The 21,506-nt window shown below is 29.7% G+C and overlaps 2 protein-coding genes and 1 pseudogene across 2 annotated transcripts; 2 read left to right on the forward strand and 1 right to left on the reverse strand.

Annotated features, from left to right (window-relative positions):
* Positions 1-1,585: 1,585 nt before the first annotated feature.
* Positions 1,586-3,894, forward strand: LOC128126080 (replication protein A 70 kDa DNA-binding subunit A-like). The gene is made up of 7 exons (XM_052763810.1): positions 1,586-1,657; positions 1,845-2,121; positions 2,215-2,305; positions 2,386-2,513; positions 2,594-2,678; positions 2,814-2,949; positions 3,889-3,894. Exons 1-7 carry the CDS (start codon positions 1,586-1,588, stop codon positions 3,892-3,894), a joined length of 795 nt encoding a protein of 264 aa, XP_052619770.1.
* A 1,140-nt stretch (positions 3,895-5,034) lies between these two features.
* LOC111887965 (uncharacterized) lies at positions 5,035-10,274 on the forward strand (annotated as a pseudogene).
* Positions 10,275-17,466: 7,192 nt separating this feature from the next.
* Positions 17,467-19,312, reverse strand: LOC111887918 (pentatricopeptide repeat-containing protein At5g41170, mitochondrial). Its single transcript, XM_023884053.3, has one exon. The coding sequence runs from the start codon at positions 19,153-19,155 to the stop codon at positions 17,656-17,658; it is 1,500 nt and encodes a 499-aa protein (XP_023739821.1). The 5' UTR covers positions 19,156-19,312; the 3' UTR covers positions 17,467-17,655.
* Positions 19,313-21,506: the final 2,194 nt, after the last annotated feature.

The raw sequence follows: 21,506 nt of genomic DNA on the forward strand, positions 1-21,506 counted from the left end.
TTCCAATTTACTCATATATTAACTCCGTTTATATTCTGCATTCTTGTCTTCAACATCCATTCTCATCTTCAGTATTACGATTTCTGCATCTGCATTCTGCACGTTGTTGACATAACAAATCTGGTGAGTTCATCATCATAACTGAAAATATAAAACCATTTTGTGAAAATATATTAAAACCAATGCAGCTATGTTTGCTATTTTTTTTTCAAATTAAATGATTATTCGCAATTTGTGTTTTCATATTATTTGATGTTCTTTGAAGTTTGATCTTCATGTTTTTGTTCGACATAAAATGTTCCCAGGGGTATTATAGTCTTTAATTTACTTTTTTGTTTTTAGTTTTCTTATATATGTTATTTGATTTTGAAAGTTCCAGCATTAAATACCACTCTTGTGTTGGACATTAAATCGTCCCAGGGGTATTTTAGTCTTTAATTTACTTTTTTGTTTTTAGTTTTGTTATATATGCTATTTGATTTTGAAAGTTCCAGCACTAAATATCACTCTTGTCCTTTTATTTTTCTTAAAATTGAAACATATTTGTTTTTTTTTTGTTTTCGTTTATTTTTTTTTCATATAATAGCATCCTACTTTTGGGTGACATTTTGAAGGTTCTGTTTGACAGAAAATGGTCCCAGGGTATTTTAGTCTTTAAATTACTTATTATACTTTATATGTGTTATATCAAGTAAACTATCCCCTGAAAATATCTAAAAGAAAATTCCAGCACTAAATACCACTCTTTTGTTGGACATTGAATCGTCCCAGGGGCATTTTTGTCTTTAATTTACTTTTTTGTTTTTATTTTGAAAGTTCCAACACTAAATATCACTCCTGTCCTTTTATTTTTCTTAAAATTGAAACATATTTGTTTTTTTTGTTTTTGTTTATTTTTTTTTTCATATAATAGCATCCTACTTTTGGGTGACATTTAGAAGGTTCTGTTTGATTTTTTTTTGGCTCTCGGTGTTTATGGTTTTCAGTTTTTATGTAATTGATTTTTTTTAATTTCGTTGTTCATCTCTATATATCAAGTAAACTTATTATATTTTATATATGTTATATATTATTATATATAACATACTGAACAAACAGAAAATCTTTCAGTTTAGTTTGGTGATTTTATGTTATTTTTAAGTTATTTTTATTTTATTATTATTATTATTATTTTTTGCATATAATAGCATCCTACATTTTTATTTTGTTTTTTTAGTTTTGTTATATATGTTATTTGTTGTGTTGGACAGAAAATCATCTAAAGGGTATTTTAGTTTTTAATTTACTTTTTTGTTTTCTGTTTTGGCTCTCAGTTTTTATATAAGTGATTGTTTTTTTTTTAATTTTGTTGTTTATATATCAAATAAACTTATTATTGGTTATATATGCTATTTATTGTGTTGGACATAAAATCGTCCCAGGGGTATTTTACTCTATAATTGACTTATTTGTTTTCTTCTTTGGCTCTCAGTGTTTACATAACTAATTTTTTGTTGAATTTTGTTGTTCATGTTTATATATCAAGTAAATACAAGTTGTAAAATTTATTGTCATTTCATTGACTTTTCAAATTATTTTTACAGATATGGCTACTTCAAAGATTACATTCATAAAAGACATTGACCCAGTCAATTCGGATTTCACTATCAAAGTCAAAGTATTGAAGTTATGGACGCTCAATTCTAAATTTAATGAGAACGAAAAGTACTCCATCGAAATGATTTTATTGGATGAATAGGTATATTCTTATTGTTTTCCAAAAAATATATTGCATTTTACCGTTCATTTTTTATAAATATCTTACATGATTACAATTTGATAATGTTGTCTTCTTTAATGTTTAGGGATCTCTAATTCAAGCTAATGTTTTCCAAAACTTATTTTATAAGTTTGAAAAAAGTCTTCGTGAGGGATCCGTTTATGAATTTACCACCCTATCTGTTGCAAAACACAATCCACATCCCAAATCTACCATCTTTTCTGATCTTCAAAATAAAATAACCTTCATAAGGGAAACAGAACTTAAGGAAAGTCTTAATTTTCCGAAAAATGTTTTTGGATTATCTTTTGTTGATTTTCAGAAAATTAATTCCAAGGTTATCCCAACCCAAAGATCTGTTGGTACGTTTTCATTTATTTAATAAATTCTAATTATTTAATACTTTACCTAACATTATTTAGTAATTTTATATTTATCCACAATGAATTTCATAGATGTTATTGGCGTGGTTGTCTCCCGTACTACTATTATCCCCTCTCAGAAAAAAGACAAGCAAAGAATCCATCTTGAGCTCAAAAACTTGGAGTTAGAAAATTTTCATTTTGAATATTTGTTATTTATTATAATTTTTTATTACCTAATCTATAATTTTGTGTTTTTTCCAGTGGTGTACTACTTAAGGTCACTTTGTGGGGTCATTTTGCCAACAAAGTTTCTGATTATCTTGACACTCATAACACTGATGATTGTGTTGTTATAATTGTGCAGTTTGCAAAAATAAATGATTACAGAGGTTTGTCACATAATAATTGTCAATTTATTTCTTATTATAAATTATAAATATCTTTATAACATTTATTATGTTGTCTATAGGTAATATCGGTGTTGCAAGTTACTATGATGTCACAACTGTCTTCATCAACACTGATATTGATGAAATCAAACAGTTTAGAGAAAAGTTGGTTACTTTCGTTTATGTTTATTTTTTTTAACTTATTGAAAAGTTGGTTACTTTCTTTATAATAAATATTTGTTTTTTTATTATATGACATTATATCATACTATAATATTCTTATAATTAAATATTAATCAGGTTGGCTAAGGATAATGAATCTTCACAATTATCCGGTACCATCAGCTTGATTCGGACAAAACATGTTTCACTCAATGATGATTTCCTAAAAAATAATGAGGTTAAGACAATTTACAAAAGTAAAGAATCTGTCCAGGTAAACCAATTTTTTTGTTTATTTTTTCTTTTGCATATAATAGCATCCTACTTTTTTGTTTTGTTTTTTTTATTAGTTTTGTTTTTTCTGGAGGGCAAAATGGGCAGATGGGTGACATTTTCATAGTTGTGTTTGACAGAAAATCGTCCTAAGGATATTCAACTGTTTAATTCACTTTTTTATTATATTTTTTGCCTTTCAGTTTTTATATAAGTGATTTTTTTTTAATTTTGTTGGTCATCTTTATATATCAAATAAACATATTATAGATTATATATGCTATTTGTTGTGTTGGACAGAAAATCATCCCAGGGGTATTTTAGTCTTTAAATGACTTTTTTGTTTTCTGTTTTGGCTCAGTTTTTATTAAAGTGATTTTTTTTTTGAAATTTGTTGTTCATGTTTATATATCAAATAAAGTTATTATAGATTATATATGCTATTTGTTGTGTTGGACAGAAAATCATCCCAGGGGTATTTTAGTCTTAAAATAACTTTTTTGTTTTCTGTTTTGGATCAGTTTTTATATAAGTGATTTTTTTTTTAAAATTTGTTGTTCATCTTTATATATATGCTATTTGTTGTGTTGGACATAAATTCGTCTCAGAGGTATTTTAGTCTTTAATTTATTTTTTTGTTTTCTGTACGGAAAAACTGATTTATTTAATATATGTAATATGTAATATGTGCATTCACGTTTACATTTTTTTTATAACTATGGAGATTAATACTTTTAAAACGAGAACTTCATATATGTTATTAATTAACAAATATGATATTATATGCAAAAATAATTATAATAATAACAATTTGTTTTGCATAATCCAATTTAATTTTTTTTTTATTATGATTATTTAACTGTCCATATATTCTTATAACATATTTATATGTATATATAATCTTTTTTAACATTTAAATACTGTTTTTTTTTATTTGCAGATTTAACGAATAATATGGACTATACTCATGCTAAAGAAAAGAGAAGACTTAGAAAAATATATTTGGATAAAAAAAAATCCAAAACTTATTTTTCTACTTCAGTCCCGGATAATTCATCAACCATACATGTTTTAAACAGGAAACAGAATGGTGATAGTATCAATTTAGTTTTTTTTTTATCAAACTTTTACTGATTTCAAGATTATTATACCAACGAATTACATATCAATCTCTTAAAACTATTTATAAATCGTTTTATATATCTTCAAACATTTAATATTTTTCATTATATTTTGAATAAATTTTATTGTAATATTATTATCGTCTTTCTTACTTTTGTTTTATAGAACGAATGAGCATGTATTATAATTATGCTAGAGAGAGAAGAAAGATTAGAAAGTTATATATGGATAATAGAAAATCCAAAAGAATCTCCAACGCATCAACCGTTGAAAGTCCATATAATTTAGATGTTTTCAAAACGCACATCGATGGTAATTGGTTTTCATACCTTCATTTCTTATAAATAATTACATATTTTTTTAACAAATGTTTACATTGTATAACAGAAATGTGCAATCTTTCTGGACAACCGCTACCTTCAACGAGCTCAAAAAATATTCGTAAAGAAAATACAAGCAACTATACATCGTTCTCAAATCAGCAAAGAAGCTTACAATCTCCTTCTTTAATTCTAAATTTTAGAACACCATTATCTAACATTTCGAATGGTATGAGTCATTTTTTACAACCTACTATCGAACTTTTACTATTTTCGACTTTATTATATGAACAAATTACATATCAATCTCTGATCGTTTCGTTACTTTTGTTTTATAGAACGAATGGACATGTATTATAATTATGCTAGAGAGAGAAGAAAGATTAGAAAGTTATATTTGGATAATAGAAAATCCAAAGGAATCTCTACCGCATCAATTATTCAAAGTCCCTATAATTCTAATGTTTTCAACGTGCACATACACGGTAATCGTTTTCCATTTCTTATATATATATATATATATATATATATATATATATATATATATATATATATATATATATATATATATTTTCTTTTCATACCTTGAATTCATATAGATAATTATATATTTTTTTAACAAATGTTTATATTGTATAACAGAAATGTGCAATCCTTGTGGAAACTTTCTACCTTCAAACAACTCAAAAAATGTTGGTAACGAAAATACAAGTAACTATAAATCGTTTTCATATCAACAAAGAAGCTTACAATCTCCTTCTTCAATTCGAAATGTTAGAACACCATTATCTAACATTTCCAATAGTATGAGTAATTTTCTACACTTATTATTTCTATAATTCATTAAGTGTATAAAAATTCTACCAAAAATTATATTGTCTAATTCTTTTAACGTTTTTTACAGGCATATATAGTTCTTGTAATAACATCCAAACACCAATATCAAATAACAGACATCACTCTTTCTTTTCCAATGGCATGCAATCCCTCGACTCCTCGACTATAATTCAACCTTCTTCTTCTGATAATTTAACAAGACGAACCCAGAAATTAAAAAGGAAGCCTACCAACATATCCGCAATTCCTATGTTTGACTTTACAATACACGGAGAAGTTAATGATCAACATACCCATGCAAACATAGCTAAAGGTGTATCAAAAGGTAACCATCACAATAAAAAAGTTATTTGAATTTATTATTATCTTAAATTTATGCAATGGTTACAGCTACATAGATTGTTATATTTGACATTGATTTTTTTTAAACAGATTACATTGATCATGGTGATCAGAATGTTGTATGTCAAATATGTAATGCAAAGTTATGGACAGCCGAATCTATTAGAGGAAAAGATAAACAAAATACAAGTTTTTCACTATGTTGTGGTTATGGCAAGGTTGAGTTGCCAGATTCTAAAAAAGCACCACCAAGTTACCTAAATCTTTTTCGTTCAACAGATTCTAAATCCAAGTACTTTATTAACAACATTCGTCGTTACAATTCAATGTTCTCATTTACCTCAATGGGTGGGAAAGTTGATGCATCCATTAACAGTGGAAAAGCTCCATTCATATTCAGACTTGGCGGTCAAAATTATCATAGAATTGGAAGTTTGTTACCCTCAAATGGAGCTAAACCAAAATTCTCTCAGTTATACATATATGACACCGATAATGAGGAGTCAAATAGGCAAACAATTTTTGGGTACATATTCAGACATATCAAAATTATATTTATACATTTTCAATATTTTTCATTACAACTATTAACATTTAAATTACATTTTATTTGCAGTCGACAACAAGATGCATCTACATCAACTGGTGATTCAGTTGATCTTCAAATTATACACGATTTGAAAGTTATGTTGGATTCAAATAATGTGTTGGTTCAGACTTATAGGATGGTGAGAGATTGTTTCCATGATAATCCTCACATTGACCTTAAGTTACGCCTTATTGGAAAAAGGATACAAGATGGAAGGACATATAATTTACCGTCTGCATCTGAAGTTGCTGCTCTAATTGTTGGAGACATTGATGATTCTTTTCAAAATAGAGATATCATTGTACAAAATTCATCGGGCTCTCTTCAACGTATTAGTGAATTATATCCTTCTTATCTGCCTCTTCAGTATCCATTACTCTTTCCATATGGTGATGATGGGTATAGAGTAGACATCCTTCATCGAGGTCTAACAAGTTCAACCAACAGCAAACGCCCTAACTGTACAATGAGAGAATTTTTTGCTTACAGAATTCAAGATAGGATTAATAGCTTCTCATTAATCCTTAATTCAAGAAGGCTTTTCCAAAAAATTTTGGTTGATGCTTATACAATGATCGAAAGCGAGAGACTTTTTTTCGTACGAAAAAAACAAAAAATTCTTAGATGTGCATCCTACGAACATCTTCGCAACATACAACATCAAGGGAAGACAACTTTTTCCAACACTGGACAACGTGTTATCTTACCTTCCTCTTTTACTGGTGGTGCACGTTACATGCAACAGAACTATTTGGATGCTATGTCCCTTTGTAAATGGTTTGGATATCCAGATTTTTTTATAACTATAACATGCAACCCAAAATGGCCTGAAATCAAAAGGTTTCTTAAAGACACAAATCTCAAACCTGAAGACAGGCCAGATATTCTATGTAGGATATTTAAAATAAAGCTTGATGCAATGATTAAAGACTTGCGAGAGAAAAAATTATTCGGAAAAGTTAAAGGAGGTATGTCTGATTTTAACATTTCAGTTTTACCATCTTCATATTTATAGTATAAATACTATCATACTTAACAAAATTATTACATTTCATTTAATATTTATCTTTTTATTATCTATTTACATTACTGACATTTTTTATTTTTTTATTTTACTTTTCTTAAAAAAAATTATAGTTGTTTATACAATCGAGTTTCAAAAGCGCGGACTGCCTCATAGTCATATATGTCTCTTTTTGCACTCCGATGACAAACTCCGTACTGTTGAACAAATTGATAACTATATTTCGGCCGAGATTCCAAACATTAATGAAGATCCTGATTTGTATTCACTTGTGAGTGAGTTCATGATGCATGGTCCTTGTGGTGCTGAAAATATGAAATGTCCATGCATGGTTGATAACAAGTGTTCAAAAAACTTTCCGAAAAAAATTCTCCAATGAAACTTCAGCCGATGAAAACGGTTTTCCGATATATAGGAGACGAAATGATGGATGTTTTGTTGAAAAATCTGGTGTCAAATTGGATAACAGACATGTTGTTGCTTATAACAAAGACCTTTTGAAAAGATATCAAGGACACATTAATGTCGAGTGGTGCAATCAAGCTGGTTCTATAAAATATTTATTCAAATATATCAATAAAGGTCCTGACAGAGCTACACTTGCTGTCATACAATCGAACAATGAAAGTGCTACTGATAATTCAGTAGACGAAATCAAAGAGTATTATGATTGTAGATATATATCTGCATGTGAAGCATCATGGCGAATTTTTGGTTATGATATTCATTATAGGTATCCTTCTGTGGTTAGGCTTCCTTTTCATCTTCCTGATCAACAACAAGTTGTTTTTGATCCAGATGATGATATCGAGAATATCCTTGACAAACCGTCTGTTGCATCTTCAATGTTCACATCTTGGCTTGAGTGTAACAAGATCTATAAACAAGCCCGAGATCTTACTTATGTTGAATTCCCGACAAAGTTTGTGTGGAAAGCTAATTCACGGAATTGGGAACCAAGGGAAGTAGGATTTTCAATTGGGAGAATTCATGCGGTTTCGCCTAAACTTGGTGAAGCATATTTCTTAAGAATTCTTTTAAACAAGGTCAGAGGTCCAACATCTTTTGAAGATATCCGAACAGTAAATCGAGAAATATGTCCTACTTTTAGAGATGCATGTTACGCTTTAGGGCTTCTAGACGATGATAAAGAGTATATTGAGGCTATTAAAGAAGCAAGCCATTCAGGTACTGGTTATTACCTACGGTCATTATTTTCAATGATGTTGATCTCTGAAAGTTTGGGAAGACCAATATTTGTTTGGGAAAATACATGGGAATACCTTTCTGATGGAATTCTTTACAATCAATGACGCCGGTTAAAGTCTCCTGGTATAATACTTAGGTTTTATTACTTTAACATTTTTTTATATAAACCATATATTTGTATTTTTTTTTTCTAAGTTTATATTTACCATTCTACAGATTTATCCCTTACTAATCATCAATTGAAGAACTTGACTTTGTTTGAGATTGAATCATTTCTACTTCGTAACAATTCCACCCTCAAGAACTTCCAAGGCATGCCTTACCCAGATTTTGATTGTGTATCTTCTTCTAATAATCGTTTGATTGCTGAAGAGTTATCTCATGACATCACAAGTCTTCAAAACGAATTTCAGACACTAATTGTTTCATTAACAAATGAACAACGAGGTGTTTTTGATGATGTAATGGCAGCAATTGAAGATAATAAAGGAGGTGTGTTTTTTGTTTATGGTTATGGTGGAACTGGCAAAACCTTTCTTTGGAAGACTTTATCAACAGCTATCAGATCTAAAGGTCAAATTGTTTTGACTGTTGCTTCAAGTGGTATTGCTTCTTTGTTACTAACCGGAGGTAGAACAGCACACTCTCGCTTTGGTATTCCATTAAATCTTACTGAAAATTCAATTTGTTCTATCAATCGAGACAGTGATGCCTCCAAATCACTAAAACAAACATCGCTAATTATTTGGGATGAAGCACCGATGGTTCATAAGCATGCATTTGAAGCATTGGATCGCACTTTAAGGGATGTTTTAAGTTTTGGGAACGTTAGGAACTCACATATCCCGTTTGGAGGTAAAGTAATCGTATTTGGAGGTGATTTTAGACAGATTCTACCGGTTGTTCCTAATGGTAGCAGACAAGAAATTGTCAACGCGTCGTTAAGTTCATCATATATATGGACAAATTGCAAAGTTTTGAAATTAACGAAGAACATGAGGTTGACTGTTGGAAAAGATCCGTCTGAAATACAACAAACAAGGTTATTTGCAAATTGGCTCTTGGATATAGGAGAGGGAAATGCTGGTGGTTCTAATGATGGTGATGCAGTTATCCGTATTCCTGAAGATCTTCTTATTACTCAATCTTCTGATCCTATCGGTTCATTAATTGAGTTTGTATATCCATCACTTCTTGACAACTTGAACGATCCCAAATATTTTGAAGAAAGATCAATACTTGCACCGAAAAATGAAGTTGTACAAGAAATAAATGATCGTCTGCTTTCATCGTTTCCTGGAGAAGAAAAAGAATACCTTAGTTCAGATAGCATCTGCCAAACATAGTTTCTTCACGATCAATTTGATGAGAGTTTATATTCACCTGATGTTCTAAATGGACTTAAAATCTCCGGTTTGCCAAACCATAAGTTGATTTTAAAGGTCGGTGTTCTGGTTATGTTACTAAGAAATATCGACCAGAAAAATGGGTTATGTAATGGTACTAGACTTCAGGTCGTATCATTGGGTAATCGCATCATAGAAACAGTGGTCTTAACTGGAAGTAACATTGGACATCGAGTTTTTATTTCAAGGTTGTCTTTAACACCTTCAGACAACAAAATTCCATATAAGTTCAAAAGGAGACAATTTCCCCTAGCGGTTTGTTTTGCTATGACCATAAATAAAAGTCAGGGCCAATCGTTAAAAAGGGTTGGGTTGTTTTTATGAGAACCGGTTTTCTCACACGGTCAGTTATACGTTGCTTTATCTAGAGTAAAGAGTAGAGAAGGACTGAAGTTATTGATTTTAGATAAGGATGGTAATTTGACTAATAAAACTTCCAATGTTGTGTTCAAGGAAGTATTTCAAAATCTATGTTGAACATTTATGTTTATTTTTTTAAATCAAATAAAATTGTACTTACTTACCATCCACAATCAAATGTTTTTGTATATTTATTAATTTTTTTTTACTATATAAAATTTCTAACTTATATCCCGTGGTTTCCACGGGTTTTAACCTAGTTATATATATTCTAAAAACCAAAGTTGGTGGATTTTTTCACTGGCTTCAGTTAACCCTCTACTTTGTATCTTCTTCATATTCCACCCTTCTAACTTTGTAAAATGACGTATTCCATCAAATACTTCATAAAATATTATTTTTACCCCCTTCAACTTTTAACCATCTAAAATGTCCCTTTTATGTTTGTTATTTTTCAGCCCTGTATTTTTAAAATGTCATTTTTACCTTTTCAAACTTTAAATTTTTAAAATAGTATTTTCATCCCTTTTATTTTCAAAAGTTTGTAGTTACCCTCGTAGTATATTTAATCTAATTCTCATATGGTTACCATCCATCGAATTTGTAAAATTTCATTTTTATCCCCTCGGCTTTGAACTTTGTAAAAATCTTTAAGTTAAAAAAACTAGTTTATTATGTGTTTATTTTTATGTATGTATCGGTATAAATTCAAAATGGTCAACGTTTCAACGTGTGTGTGTGTATATATATATATATATATATATATATATATATATATATATATATATATATATATATATATATATATATATATATAAAATCAAGATCAAATAAGAAGGAAATTTTTGGTAAGAAGGTAAGAAGTTTTTTTTCTACATATTTTTTTCGCGAACAAACAAAATGAATCATTAGATGATTCATTTGTAAGATGATTCACAAGAAAAAATTCTCAAAAAAACATCTCGATGATTCATTTATACAATGATTTTGTTGTTATTCATTAAAATTGTCACAAAAGCGAATTTTTTCTTAATTTACTTAAAAATGAATCATAAAGATGTTTTTTTGGGAATTTTTTCTTGTGAATCATCTTACAAATGAATCATCTAGTGATTCATTTCTTTTGTTCGTCAAAAAAATATGTAGAAAAAAAATTTCTTACCTTCCTACAAAAAAAAAATTCTTACCGGATATATATATATATATATATATATATATATATATATATATATATATATATATATATATATATATATATATATATATATATATATATATATATATATATATTTCGTGCTTATTTTTAATCATTGTGTTTGACATAACTTTGGTCTCTCATATTTGTGTTTAGGCAACTTAATATAATAACGTTTCGTGTTTATTTTTAATCATTCTTTGATCCCTGATTTTTATGTTTTGACAACTTAAGTCATCTTAAGTTTCTATCCATGAATTTGGTCTCTGACTTTGTCATTTGGCAACTTAAGTCCTTTATAGTTTCTATTTCTATCAAAATAGTTCATCTTTTTAAATCTATTATTAGTGCCGCACCGTTAAAATCTTTGTTTCAAAGTAAAATGATCACCCCCATAGATTTTTTCTGACATAGATTTGACTATTTGAGAATAAAAAATAGAAACACTTTTTGAAGATACCGTTGAACTCGCAAAATCTTTACCAAAAATCATAAACACATTTCTAAGGATAAAAAGTTTTTAACTTTTAAGGATTCAAAACAAGTTTTATGTCACAAAGGTTTTACTCGTGATATAAATTAATACTTGTGATGGGGATGAGAATTAAGGAAGAAAACAACAAAAACGTGAATTGGAGTAATCATGATATTCATGATGATAGATGATATGCTTTGTGCTAAGAATAAGTCATCCATCTTCTAATTATGATTTTTTTTTATTTTTTTTTATTTTTTATTTTTAGATATAAATCTTAATTTTCAATAATTTAATTATCATTATACAACCAGTGAGATGGCAAACGGGCATCAAGTTGCGTTGTTAAACCTTTTTATATGGTAAAATTAATTCTTTTAAAGACTACATTCATAGATTTAGGGGATATAACATTGTTATGCATGATCCGTTGTACTCTATCCGTTGTGCATGTCAGTTGGGAATAGCCCCTCACATATCTTTCTACCATCACACGAGGGCCAAAGAGTTCGGTTTTCTTGATATTTAGCTGAAGACCCGATTTTGGATCAGTCACCGTAATGATGTCCAACGCTTTGGTCACCTCCTCTGAATCTCCAATAAATGTTTCATCATCAAGGTATTATGTATGGAGAAGAAGCTTACAATTACCTCTAATATTATGCAAGAACGGGTGCAACACAATAACAAAGAGAAATGGTCCCAAAAGGTCTCCTTGTTGAACGCTAGTTGACCAAATATATTGACTTCAATATATGAATAAATCTTAATTTATACAATAATGTTTTTCTTCTTTCTCAATGTACGCAAGAAAGTGGGTTTTTAAACCAATCATAAAATCACATTTCTAATACAAATCATACAATATTTTATATATAACTTGTTTAAACGATTGAAATGTTATGGTCGCATAGTTATTACCGGTTACAGGAATTGGTAAAAAGGATTATTTAGAAATTTTTATTTGTATCCTCACTTGCTTACCTAAGATTGTATGATGTTGAAACTTGTAAATGGTATGATGTTTCGGATCAGTTTAGTCTTGGATTTTGTAATTGGGAATGGCTTCGTCCACTTTAGCTAACCTTCTTGATGATGATAATATTTCCACAACCAATGATATTTGGGTTTCATATTTATCTATAGGATCAAATTGACAAACTCGATTACTTATAACTAATGCTTAAAAACAAACGATAGGTGCTGATATTCGAGACTAACGGGATCTCCGAACCAATATTTGAGACGGGGGGATCTCCAAACAAAAGAAATTAAGAATATGACTCACAAAACTTTGTCTACTTTGTTAGAGCCGGAACTAATCCTATTTATCGCCTCTCCTAAACTGATATAAAGAAACTATACTCGTAGAAGGAAACCTGAACTGCATAATGAAACCATAATCAACTGTATATAGGAATACTAAATAATAAAGATATTAAAAATTATAAATTACTAAACAACATTTGTTGTCTTTTTGGCTCTTGCGCCTTTGGTAGACCCGGTCCCACTTACCTCATTTGGTTCATATCACTTCTTTGTGCTAATTAATTAATAACCGGTTGTTGGGTTCCCTCTCTTTCCACAATCATCTTCAACCATCCTCTTAGCAAGCCTCATTTGTTCACCATCGTTGTTATTCTGCTAAGCTGCCACTACCACCACCACGATCGATGATATGCTACCACTGTTGTCACTCTTTTCATGACAATTGGTCATGGATCTTTGTAGTCATATATATGTTGACTAGTTTATAACCCGTGGACACCACGGATTAGAAAGGTAAAAATAATTTTAATTAAATTATAAGGTAATTATTGAGCTATGATAAAAAAATTAATAATTTAATAAATTAGGCAATAGATATTATAAATAATTTTTTTGTTGACATTTTTGATATGTGTAAAATGAAGGAGTGAATTACTGGAAATTTAATTAATGAGGAAAAACCTTAGAATGACAAGTGTCAAATAATTAATGTGAAACTCTAATTGATTGACATGTGGCAAATGTGCTACTCTTTTATTAGGTAGGGAGATTTAGTTTATCGGATGGGACATTGTTTTTGTTGTCTTTTCAGTTACAATTGTATTTTTAATTGTTTCACTGTTTGCTTATTGTTTCTTCTTTTTTCTACAATTTTAAATAGATTGGTTTATATTTTATTGAATATTCAAGAATCAAGACGATGATGTAAAAGGTGACAAAAAAATCGAACACTATGATCAAAATCAGTGACATGAAGATGGAACAAGGTTTGATCTAGTTACTATGATTTTTTAAGGAAAAAAAGGATCGTGTCAATTAGAGCATGAAACGTGGTTTGTTTCACCTCAAAAGCCGAAAATGTAACATTTTCATGTATTAGTTTTGAACTCATGGAGGACCCTTTTAACATTGCTTCTTGATTAGTTTCACTTCTTACCTAAAAACTTTTTTTCTCATTGTCATTTGTCTAGATAAATAATATTTTTAAGATATTTGAGATCAAAACAGCACATTTGGAAATTGAAGGAAATATAAATAAGGGCAAATATACAAAAAAAAAAAAAAAAAAAAAAATGGGAAGACCTTTTTTTGTTGACTTTCTCTATTAAGCATTTCTATATTATTTTTTTAAAAAGAAACATTTATATATAGCTCACTAGTATAGTAATATATCATGTCCCTTTAAGTCCATTTAATAAAAATGAAAAAACAACTTACTTTAATACTATATTTTTAATGTTTTTTTTTCATGTTAAGATTAGGCATGAGTTAGTTGTTGACCACTAGGGATGCTACGAGTTTTTCTAGAGACCAAATTTAGGACAAAAGGTTGATCTATATGTACATCTTTGGTACCGTTTCATTTCGGTTTTGGGATCGGTAGAATCAGTTCTAGGACCATTTAGGACTAGATTTAAAAAACAAATTACAAGGCAATAATATAAACCCTTCATAACGGAATTTCATCATCATCAATGATCACATAAGCCTTTCTTCAACCAATGTATCATCCGCTAAACAAATATTACAAACTCATTATAAAAAAACATTGAGTAAATAACATGAATCGTCCATCGTAAATATGTCAAATAGTCCATATTTTCAAATATTAATTCGGACCGTCTATTATGTCGTTAAAAGTTGCACCATTCATTACTCGTTAGTTTTAATTTACACATTTCATCCATTTTGATACATAAAAAGACTATAATGCCCTTTTTATTTTTTTCAATTATTTTGAACATTTTTTTATAATTTTAATTATTAAAAATTATTTTAATTAAATTTTATTTTGTTGAATAAGACTTGACCACCACCACCATCGGTAATCTACACCACCATCGAACTAGCCACATTTACTGTTAACACCGGACTCTGCCGAAAAACCCACCAGCAAATCAGGAAGGAAGAATCAGGGCATGGAAATGTTTAATTCAAAATCAACAAAGGATTTAGGGTTCTTAAATTGGATCCAGACTTGATTCAGTGAACCTGTAACTCTGATTTGATACCGAGGGAGATGACAAGATGGGGTTGTAAATCTGCACTTTGTTCGACTAGTGAGCCACCATTGCCATCGACACACTTCCATCGTCACATCATCTAGGGTTCACATCATCGTCTATAGGAGGACCTTCGATGGACACGATTTAGATTCGATCTGAACCTGCTTCTCCGATCTGAATCTTCCCTCTTCTTCGATCTTGTGTGATGGACTTGTTCCCTGGTCAGATGAAATGACTTCAGTGAGGAAAAAGAAAAATGGGAAGGGAAGAGGGAGGGTGGGTTGGGGTGTTGTAGGTGAAGGTTTGATAGAATCGTTCGATGGATCTGGAGTGGCCGGAGCTGTCTTGAAGTCGCCGAAGTCGGCAGTGATGTACTGGTGGAGAGGATCGAAGAAGAAATATGGGAGAGAGATGACGTGCTTAGGGTTTAAGGCATGTTTCTATTATTAAAGCCAATAAATAATTATTTTTAAAATAAACAAACCAATAATTAATTAATAAATAGAAAATAAATAAAAAAAGATAAATAAATAAGGGTAAAATTGTCTTTTTATGTCTAAATAGATGAAACATAAGTTTTAAAGTAACGAGGGATGGTCCGATTTAATTTTAGAAAATAAAGAATGAACGTACCTTTTAGCACCTGTACGAGGGACGATTCGTATAATTCACTGAAAATCATTAAATTTACTTGAAAAAAGATTAAATTATTTGAAGAACAAATTAGGGTTTTTTTTTCTTTTTTTTTTTTGTAAATTTTTAGGGTTAGTAGGTATTGATTTTGGTAGTAGGAAGATGAATGGAACCGATTTTTTTTTTAAAAAAACACAATTCCTATAACTTAGGAATTGATTTGATTAGCAGTTCAAAAAAGTTAAAATGCCTATAAAACTTTCGGTTCATGTTTCGTAATTTCATGAAATATTTGGGAATCTATGTGATAGGAACGAATCCCGAGTTGTGTTGAAGTGTAGAACCAAGTATCGTATCATATACATGTAATTGGTTAGGTTTTGATACAGTTCGTGTTCAGTTTTTGGTTTAGGTTGCTCATCCATAGCTAAGATCTTCATGGAGAAGTGATAATTCACATGCTAGGACGGCTTACAATTTGTATTCACAGATATGGTATTTTTATGTTCTATTACGGACTTAGTACAAGGAAGTTTGTAACTCGATTATCGGAGATACGACAAAATAGCTATACCAAAGCATGGATTACATTTTGCTATTTGGGAAAGGGAAAGTGTGAAATGTTTTAACATATTCGTACAAAGTTTCTCAAATAGGGTGTATCATGTATAAGACATTAGAGCATTTCAATCATCAACTTAATTTATAGTTTTTTTTTTTTGTTTTGTCGCATTTTCTTTCCATTATTTTATAAAACAAAATGTTGTTAGCTTAAATCATTTTCGATCATTGACTACTTTTAAAAGTTTTTTTTTTTTTTTAATAAAATTAACCAATTTTCCTCATCTTTATGAAATATGTTAAAAATTCCCCTAATATAATTTGTTAATTTTAAACATTTATAATATTTATAAAATTAAAATGAAATGACAATAACTGAATACATGAAAGTGAAACGTTATATCACAATACATGAAATTAAATAAAAACTAATAAATGTGGAGTCCATATTTTGCTTTTGTGGAGTCACATAACATTTATGATATACTAGTTATTCGGCGTTTATTTGTTTTGTTGATACACAAGTTATTCGTTACACAACATTTGATGATACATAATTTGCTCGATAACATGGTCGAACATAGTTAGAGAAAAAAAAAGATATGAGATAGTATTACGAGGCTATAAGTTTTTTTGACATATAGTAACACCAAAAAATTTCCTTTTATAGACATAAAATACCGCAAACAAACAAAACCAAAAAAAAAATATTGGGTCTTTTTTTAATTAAAAATATAATAAAATTATTATGTTTATAGTTAGAAAAATAAAAACGATGAAAATAGCATATAACAATAAAATAGTTAGTTAAATAATAAAACTTTACATTAAATAAATAACATACTAAAACTGAACATTATTAATTAAAAATGGCTAATTGTTGTCGCACATAAATCTCAAAATACAACCATTTTATATTAGTGACCCAAAAAACAATTCACTCTCAAATGATAAAAAAACTAATATTGAAATTGATTATTAATATCTAACTTAAAAAAACTACCGTTAGAGATACTTTTATATTCTATCAATTTGAGACCATTGAAACCATGTTACATATACTAAGAAAAAAAATATAAATTTCGTTACATAAATTTTAAATTAACACTTAACCCTATTTGAAAAGAGTACAAAAAAACATCATCGCCTAGGCTTCCTTGATGGGATTACTCCGTTTTTCAGTGCAACACAGTACACGCAACTAGCAGTCTTAACCATGCCTTGTCGATTCGTCTCATTAATTAAGACATCAAAAGCGACTTTATCAAGCATTTCACTTGTTCTTCTACACACTAAAACCAAAACTAACATTGCTTTTTCAATCTTCTCCTCAACACAGAGTCCTCTAACAACTATGTTCAATGTGAATGTTCTTGGAGACAACTCCATCTTTATCATTTCACACAAATTCACAAAAGCCTTGTCCATTTCATTTCCATTGCAAAAAGCTTCGATCACTAGCTCATAAGCACAAGGGTCGATATCACAACCTCTTTTAGACATTTCATCAAACACTTGGTAGGCATCTTCCAATAGCTCTTTTTCCTTCCTCGACCTTCTGCATATTCCTCTTAACAATGTGTTCATCATTCTCTCATCGACGTTTAATCCTGTGTCTAACATCTCTTTGTAAACCCTAACAGCTGCTTTAATCTCTCCCCATTGTAACAGTCCATGTAATAAGGTGCTGTAACTAACATAATCTGGAGTGCAATTTCTCTCTTTCATTTGCTGCAATAAACCAAAACCCTCCATTGGTCTACCTTCCTTAAAATAACCATTGAATATGGTATTATAAGTCACTATACTTGGGGTTAATCCCATCTCAATTGCTTCATTAAGCAATTCTAAAGCTTCATCTGATCTTCCCACTTTGCAAAATCCATCCATAACTGCGGTGTAAGTATAAACATCGGGCTGCAAACGCCCATCTCTCTGCTCTTTCCAAGATTTCTTGATTTTTGATAGAAATTCATTAGCTTCTTCAACTTTACCCACATAACACAGCCCTTTCAACAAACAATTGTATGTGTTGATTGTGGGATCGCATTTCACCTTACCCATGATCTCAAACACTTCAAATGCTTGCTTTAACCTACCCTTTTTGCAAAGTAAATTGATAAGTTGAGTAAAGGTTTTGACTTTAGGGGATTCAAACCCACTTTCAATCATATGTTCCAAAACTTTTTTAGCTTCCATTGGGTCATTTCTCTTGCAGCAACAATGAACAAGAATCGAAAAAGTCAAACTATCTGCAGAGAAGTCGTAATTCGATAAGGTAGAGTACAATTTATACGCAAGATCCACCTCATCTGCCAAAACCAAACCCTTAAACAGATGATTAAACTCGGCTAGGGTTTCAATGTTTCCATCTTTGATGCTACCAGCCAAATCTTTGACACTTTTGCTTCTGTATCGCTCATTTGGGAGGAACCCATCTTTGCTTATCAAACGAGAATTAAGTTTGAGAGAATATGGTGATGGTGTGATTGTTTGGTTTGTTGTTGCAGAAATGATAAAGTGGGATGGTTTTGGGGGAATGAGCAAAAGAGAAGTGAAATTAAAACTCGATGGAGGAAATTGAAAGGAGAAAGGATGAGGCAGAGAAGAAGGCGAAGCTCTTGGTAACGGAGAATTCATGTTGGTCGGGGACCATCAAGGGCGAAGGGCTTGCTATTAATGAGCTATGAAAAATGAACGAGTATTTTTAAGTACAATGTATTAGTTTATAAACATTCTAATACATTTATAAAGTTAACTAAATTTTCAAAAGTAAAAATTCAAAATTATTAATTAATTATTTTAAATAAATTATTTTTTGAATCTTATATTTATTGTAGGGGGCTAGGGGTGTTCACGGTCTAGTTTTTTCGGTTTTTAGGTCAAATCGAAGCCAAACCGTTAGCAAAAACCGAAGCCGAACCATTAAAAATTTAAAACCGAACCAAACCAAACAGTTGCTAACGGTTTGGCTCCACTTTGACTTCACGGTTTGGGCTTTTTAAACCAATTTTAATCGAGTCCATTAAACTAATTTAGTAAAATAAATCAATTACATTGGTACATGAATAGAAAAGCTTGCAAAAAAAACTCTAACAGGACTAAGTTATATGATATTTACTAATTTAAATAAGAAAACATATGAAAGCACAAAAGAAACTATTGGTAATCTGGGCTAATTAAATGTAAGTTTTAAATTTTATTATTTGTATATAAAAAAATAATATATAGTACAATAAAATACAATTACATATAAAAGAATTAATATATATATATATATATATATATATATATATATATATATATATATATATATATATATATATATATATATATATATATATATCTTATGGTCCGGTTCGGTTTTTATACGGTTTGAAATAATAAAAACCGTAAGCCAAATCATTAACTACGGTTTGAAAAGTTCGAAACCGCAAGCCAAACCGTAAAACCAAACCGATGACCGGTTTGACCAGTTTCACGGTTTCAAACTGTAGCGTGAACACCCTTAATTTATTGTCTATTTTCGACTTTTTAGAACTTTATTCTTCAATTTTGACCTTAGATATTTTTATTTGTGATATAAATTATTTGATGAAATTTATAACAACGAAACCATATTTAAAACGTAATCCATTCATATATTTTACATCAAGTATTATAAATTAAAAAACAAAACTATTTAAGGTCAAAGTTGAAAAATAAATACTTCAAAAATCAAAAGTGGACGATAAATATTAGACAAAAATAGTATTAAATAAGAGATATTTTTTTAATTGTATAAAAATATAATCGTTAATTTAAATAAATACGTGAAATTATATCATCTTATAAATTGTATCAATTTTATTTTAATGTTAAAGTAGAAAAATTTTAATGTAAAATTTAAAATGAAGAATGAATAGATTGACAAGTATACATTAATTAAGAGGCCTAAGACCATCCGATATATTCACCACTAACCACTATAATGATGGGTGTCATATTATCACTACACACAACCACTAAAAGGTTGGTATACCTACCACTATAACCTCTTATTTTTTGATTTTTAAATAAAAAAAATATATTTTATTGTAGAAAGAGGTAGAGAAAGTTAGAGAGAGATAGAAAGAGATAGAGTGAGAAAGAAATCTATATGATGTAGTCTTCCGTGTTTTGCACCACAATCCACCACGACCACTAGGTAGCTGATAGTTTCGTTTTTATTACTTCTTTTCATAGTTTATTTTTAGTTAAAATCATCTCATTTTAGTCAATCTTCATGCATATTTTCTCTTTTTGTCATTTTTCTCCTTTACCGGGTGCTTTCTAGTCTTTTGAGCTTAATTGCAGGTTTACCGAAGACTATTTGTTATTGGAGGCTTAGAAGGATGCGGGGCTTATGGAGGCATGTGATTTGCTTGTGTACTTGAATTGGTGCGACCGGGCTTGGTGCTTGTGTAAAAGAAGAAATCAATTTGGATTTAATTTGTGGGCAAGGATGATGATGAGGCGACGCGGAATCGAGCTACAAGAAAATTTAAGGAGTATTGGGTCAATCATTAGAAGGCTTTGGAATGGCACAAATGGGCTCTAAAGAGTTATGATTGTGGGCTGAAGTTGAAGAATTAAAGATTGGGCAAGAATGCATGATTAATGGCCCAAGTCTCACATTCAGCGTGACCCACGCGGTCTGCGTGGGCTCTTACGCGGTCCGCGTTAATTGTTCTAAGCTGATTACGGGTTTGACTTGTTGACTCTATTTGTGGAGGTTTGGGAATATTTTCTAGTTAAACGTATTGTTGTGTTTATTTATCTTTGAAGTTTATGGGAATATTTTCTAGTTAAACGTATTGTTGTGTTTATTTATCTTTGATCATGAGCTTAGATGAATGAATGCTTGTATTTTTTGACTAATTTCTTGGTTAAGTAATGGACCTTCAAATTAGTAAGAAAAAATGGTTTATATGTTTGTTTTCATTTCATTTAAACCATGAAAATGTTTCCTC

This window comes from Lactuca sativa, chromosome 5 (assembly GCF_002870075.4).
Source record: "Lactuca sativa cultivar Salinas chromosome 5, Lsat_Salinas_v11, whole genome shotgun sequence".
Classification (NCBI taxonomy): Eukaryota; Viridiplantae; Streptophyta; class Magnoliopsida; order Asterales; family Asteraceae; genus Lactuca; species Lactuca sativa.

What these genes read in the sequence shown, in the direction of transcription:
- LOC111887918 (XM_023884053.3), bottom strand. Translation starts at nt 19,155, where the DNA reads ATGAATTCTCCGTTACCAAGAGCTTCGCCTTCTTCTCTGCCTCATCCT.
- LOC128126080 (XM_052763810.1), top strand. Translation starts at nt 1,586, where the DNA reads ATGGCTACTTCAAAGATTACATTCATAAAAGACATTGACCCAGTCAAT. An exon ending in CTTGAGCTCAAAAACTTGGA is followed by an intron (nt 2,306 to 2,385) that starts GTTAGAAAATTT and finishes TGTTTTTTCCAG; the next exon opens with TGGTGTACTACTTAAGGTCA. An exon ending in AAAAATAAATGATTACAGAG is followed by an intron (nt 2,514 to 2,593) that starts GTTTGTCACATA and finishes TGTTGTCTATAG; the next exon opens with GTAATATCGGTGTTGCAAGT.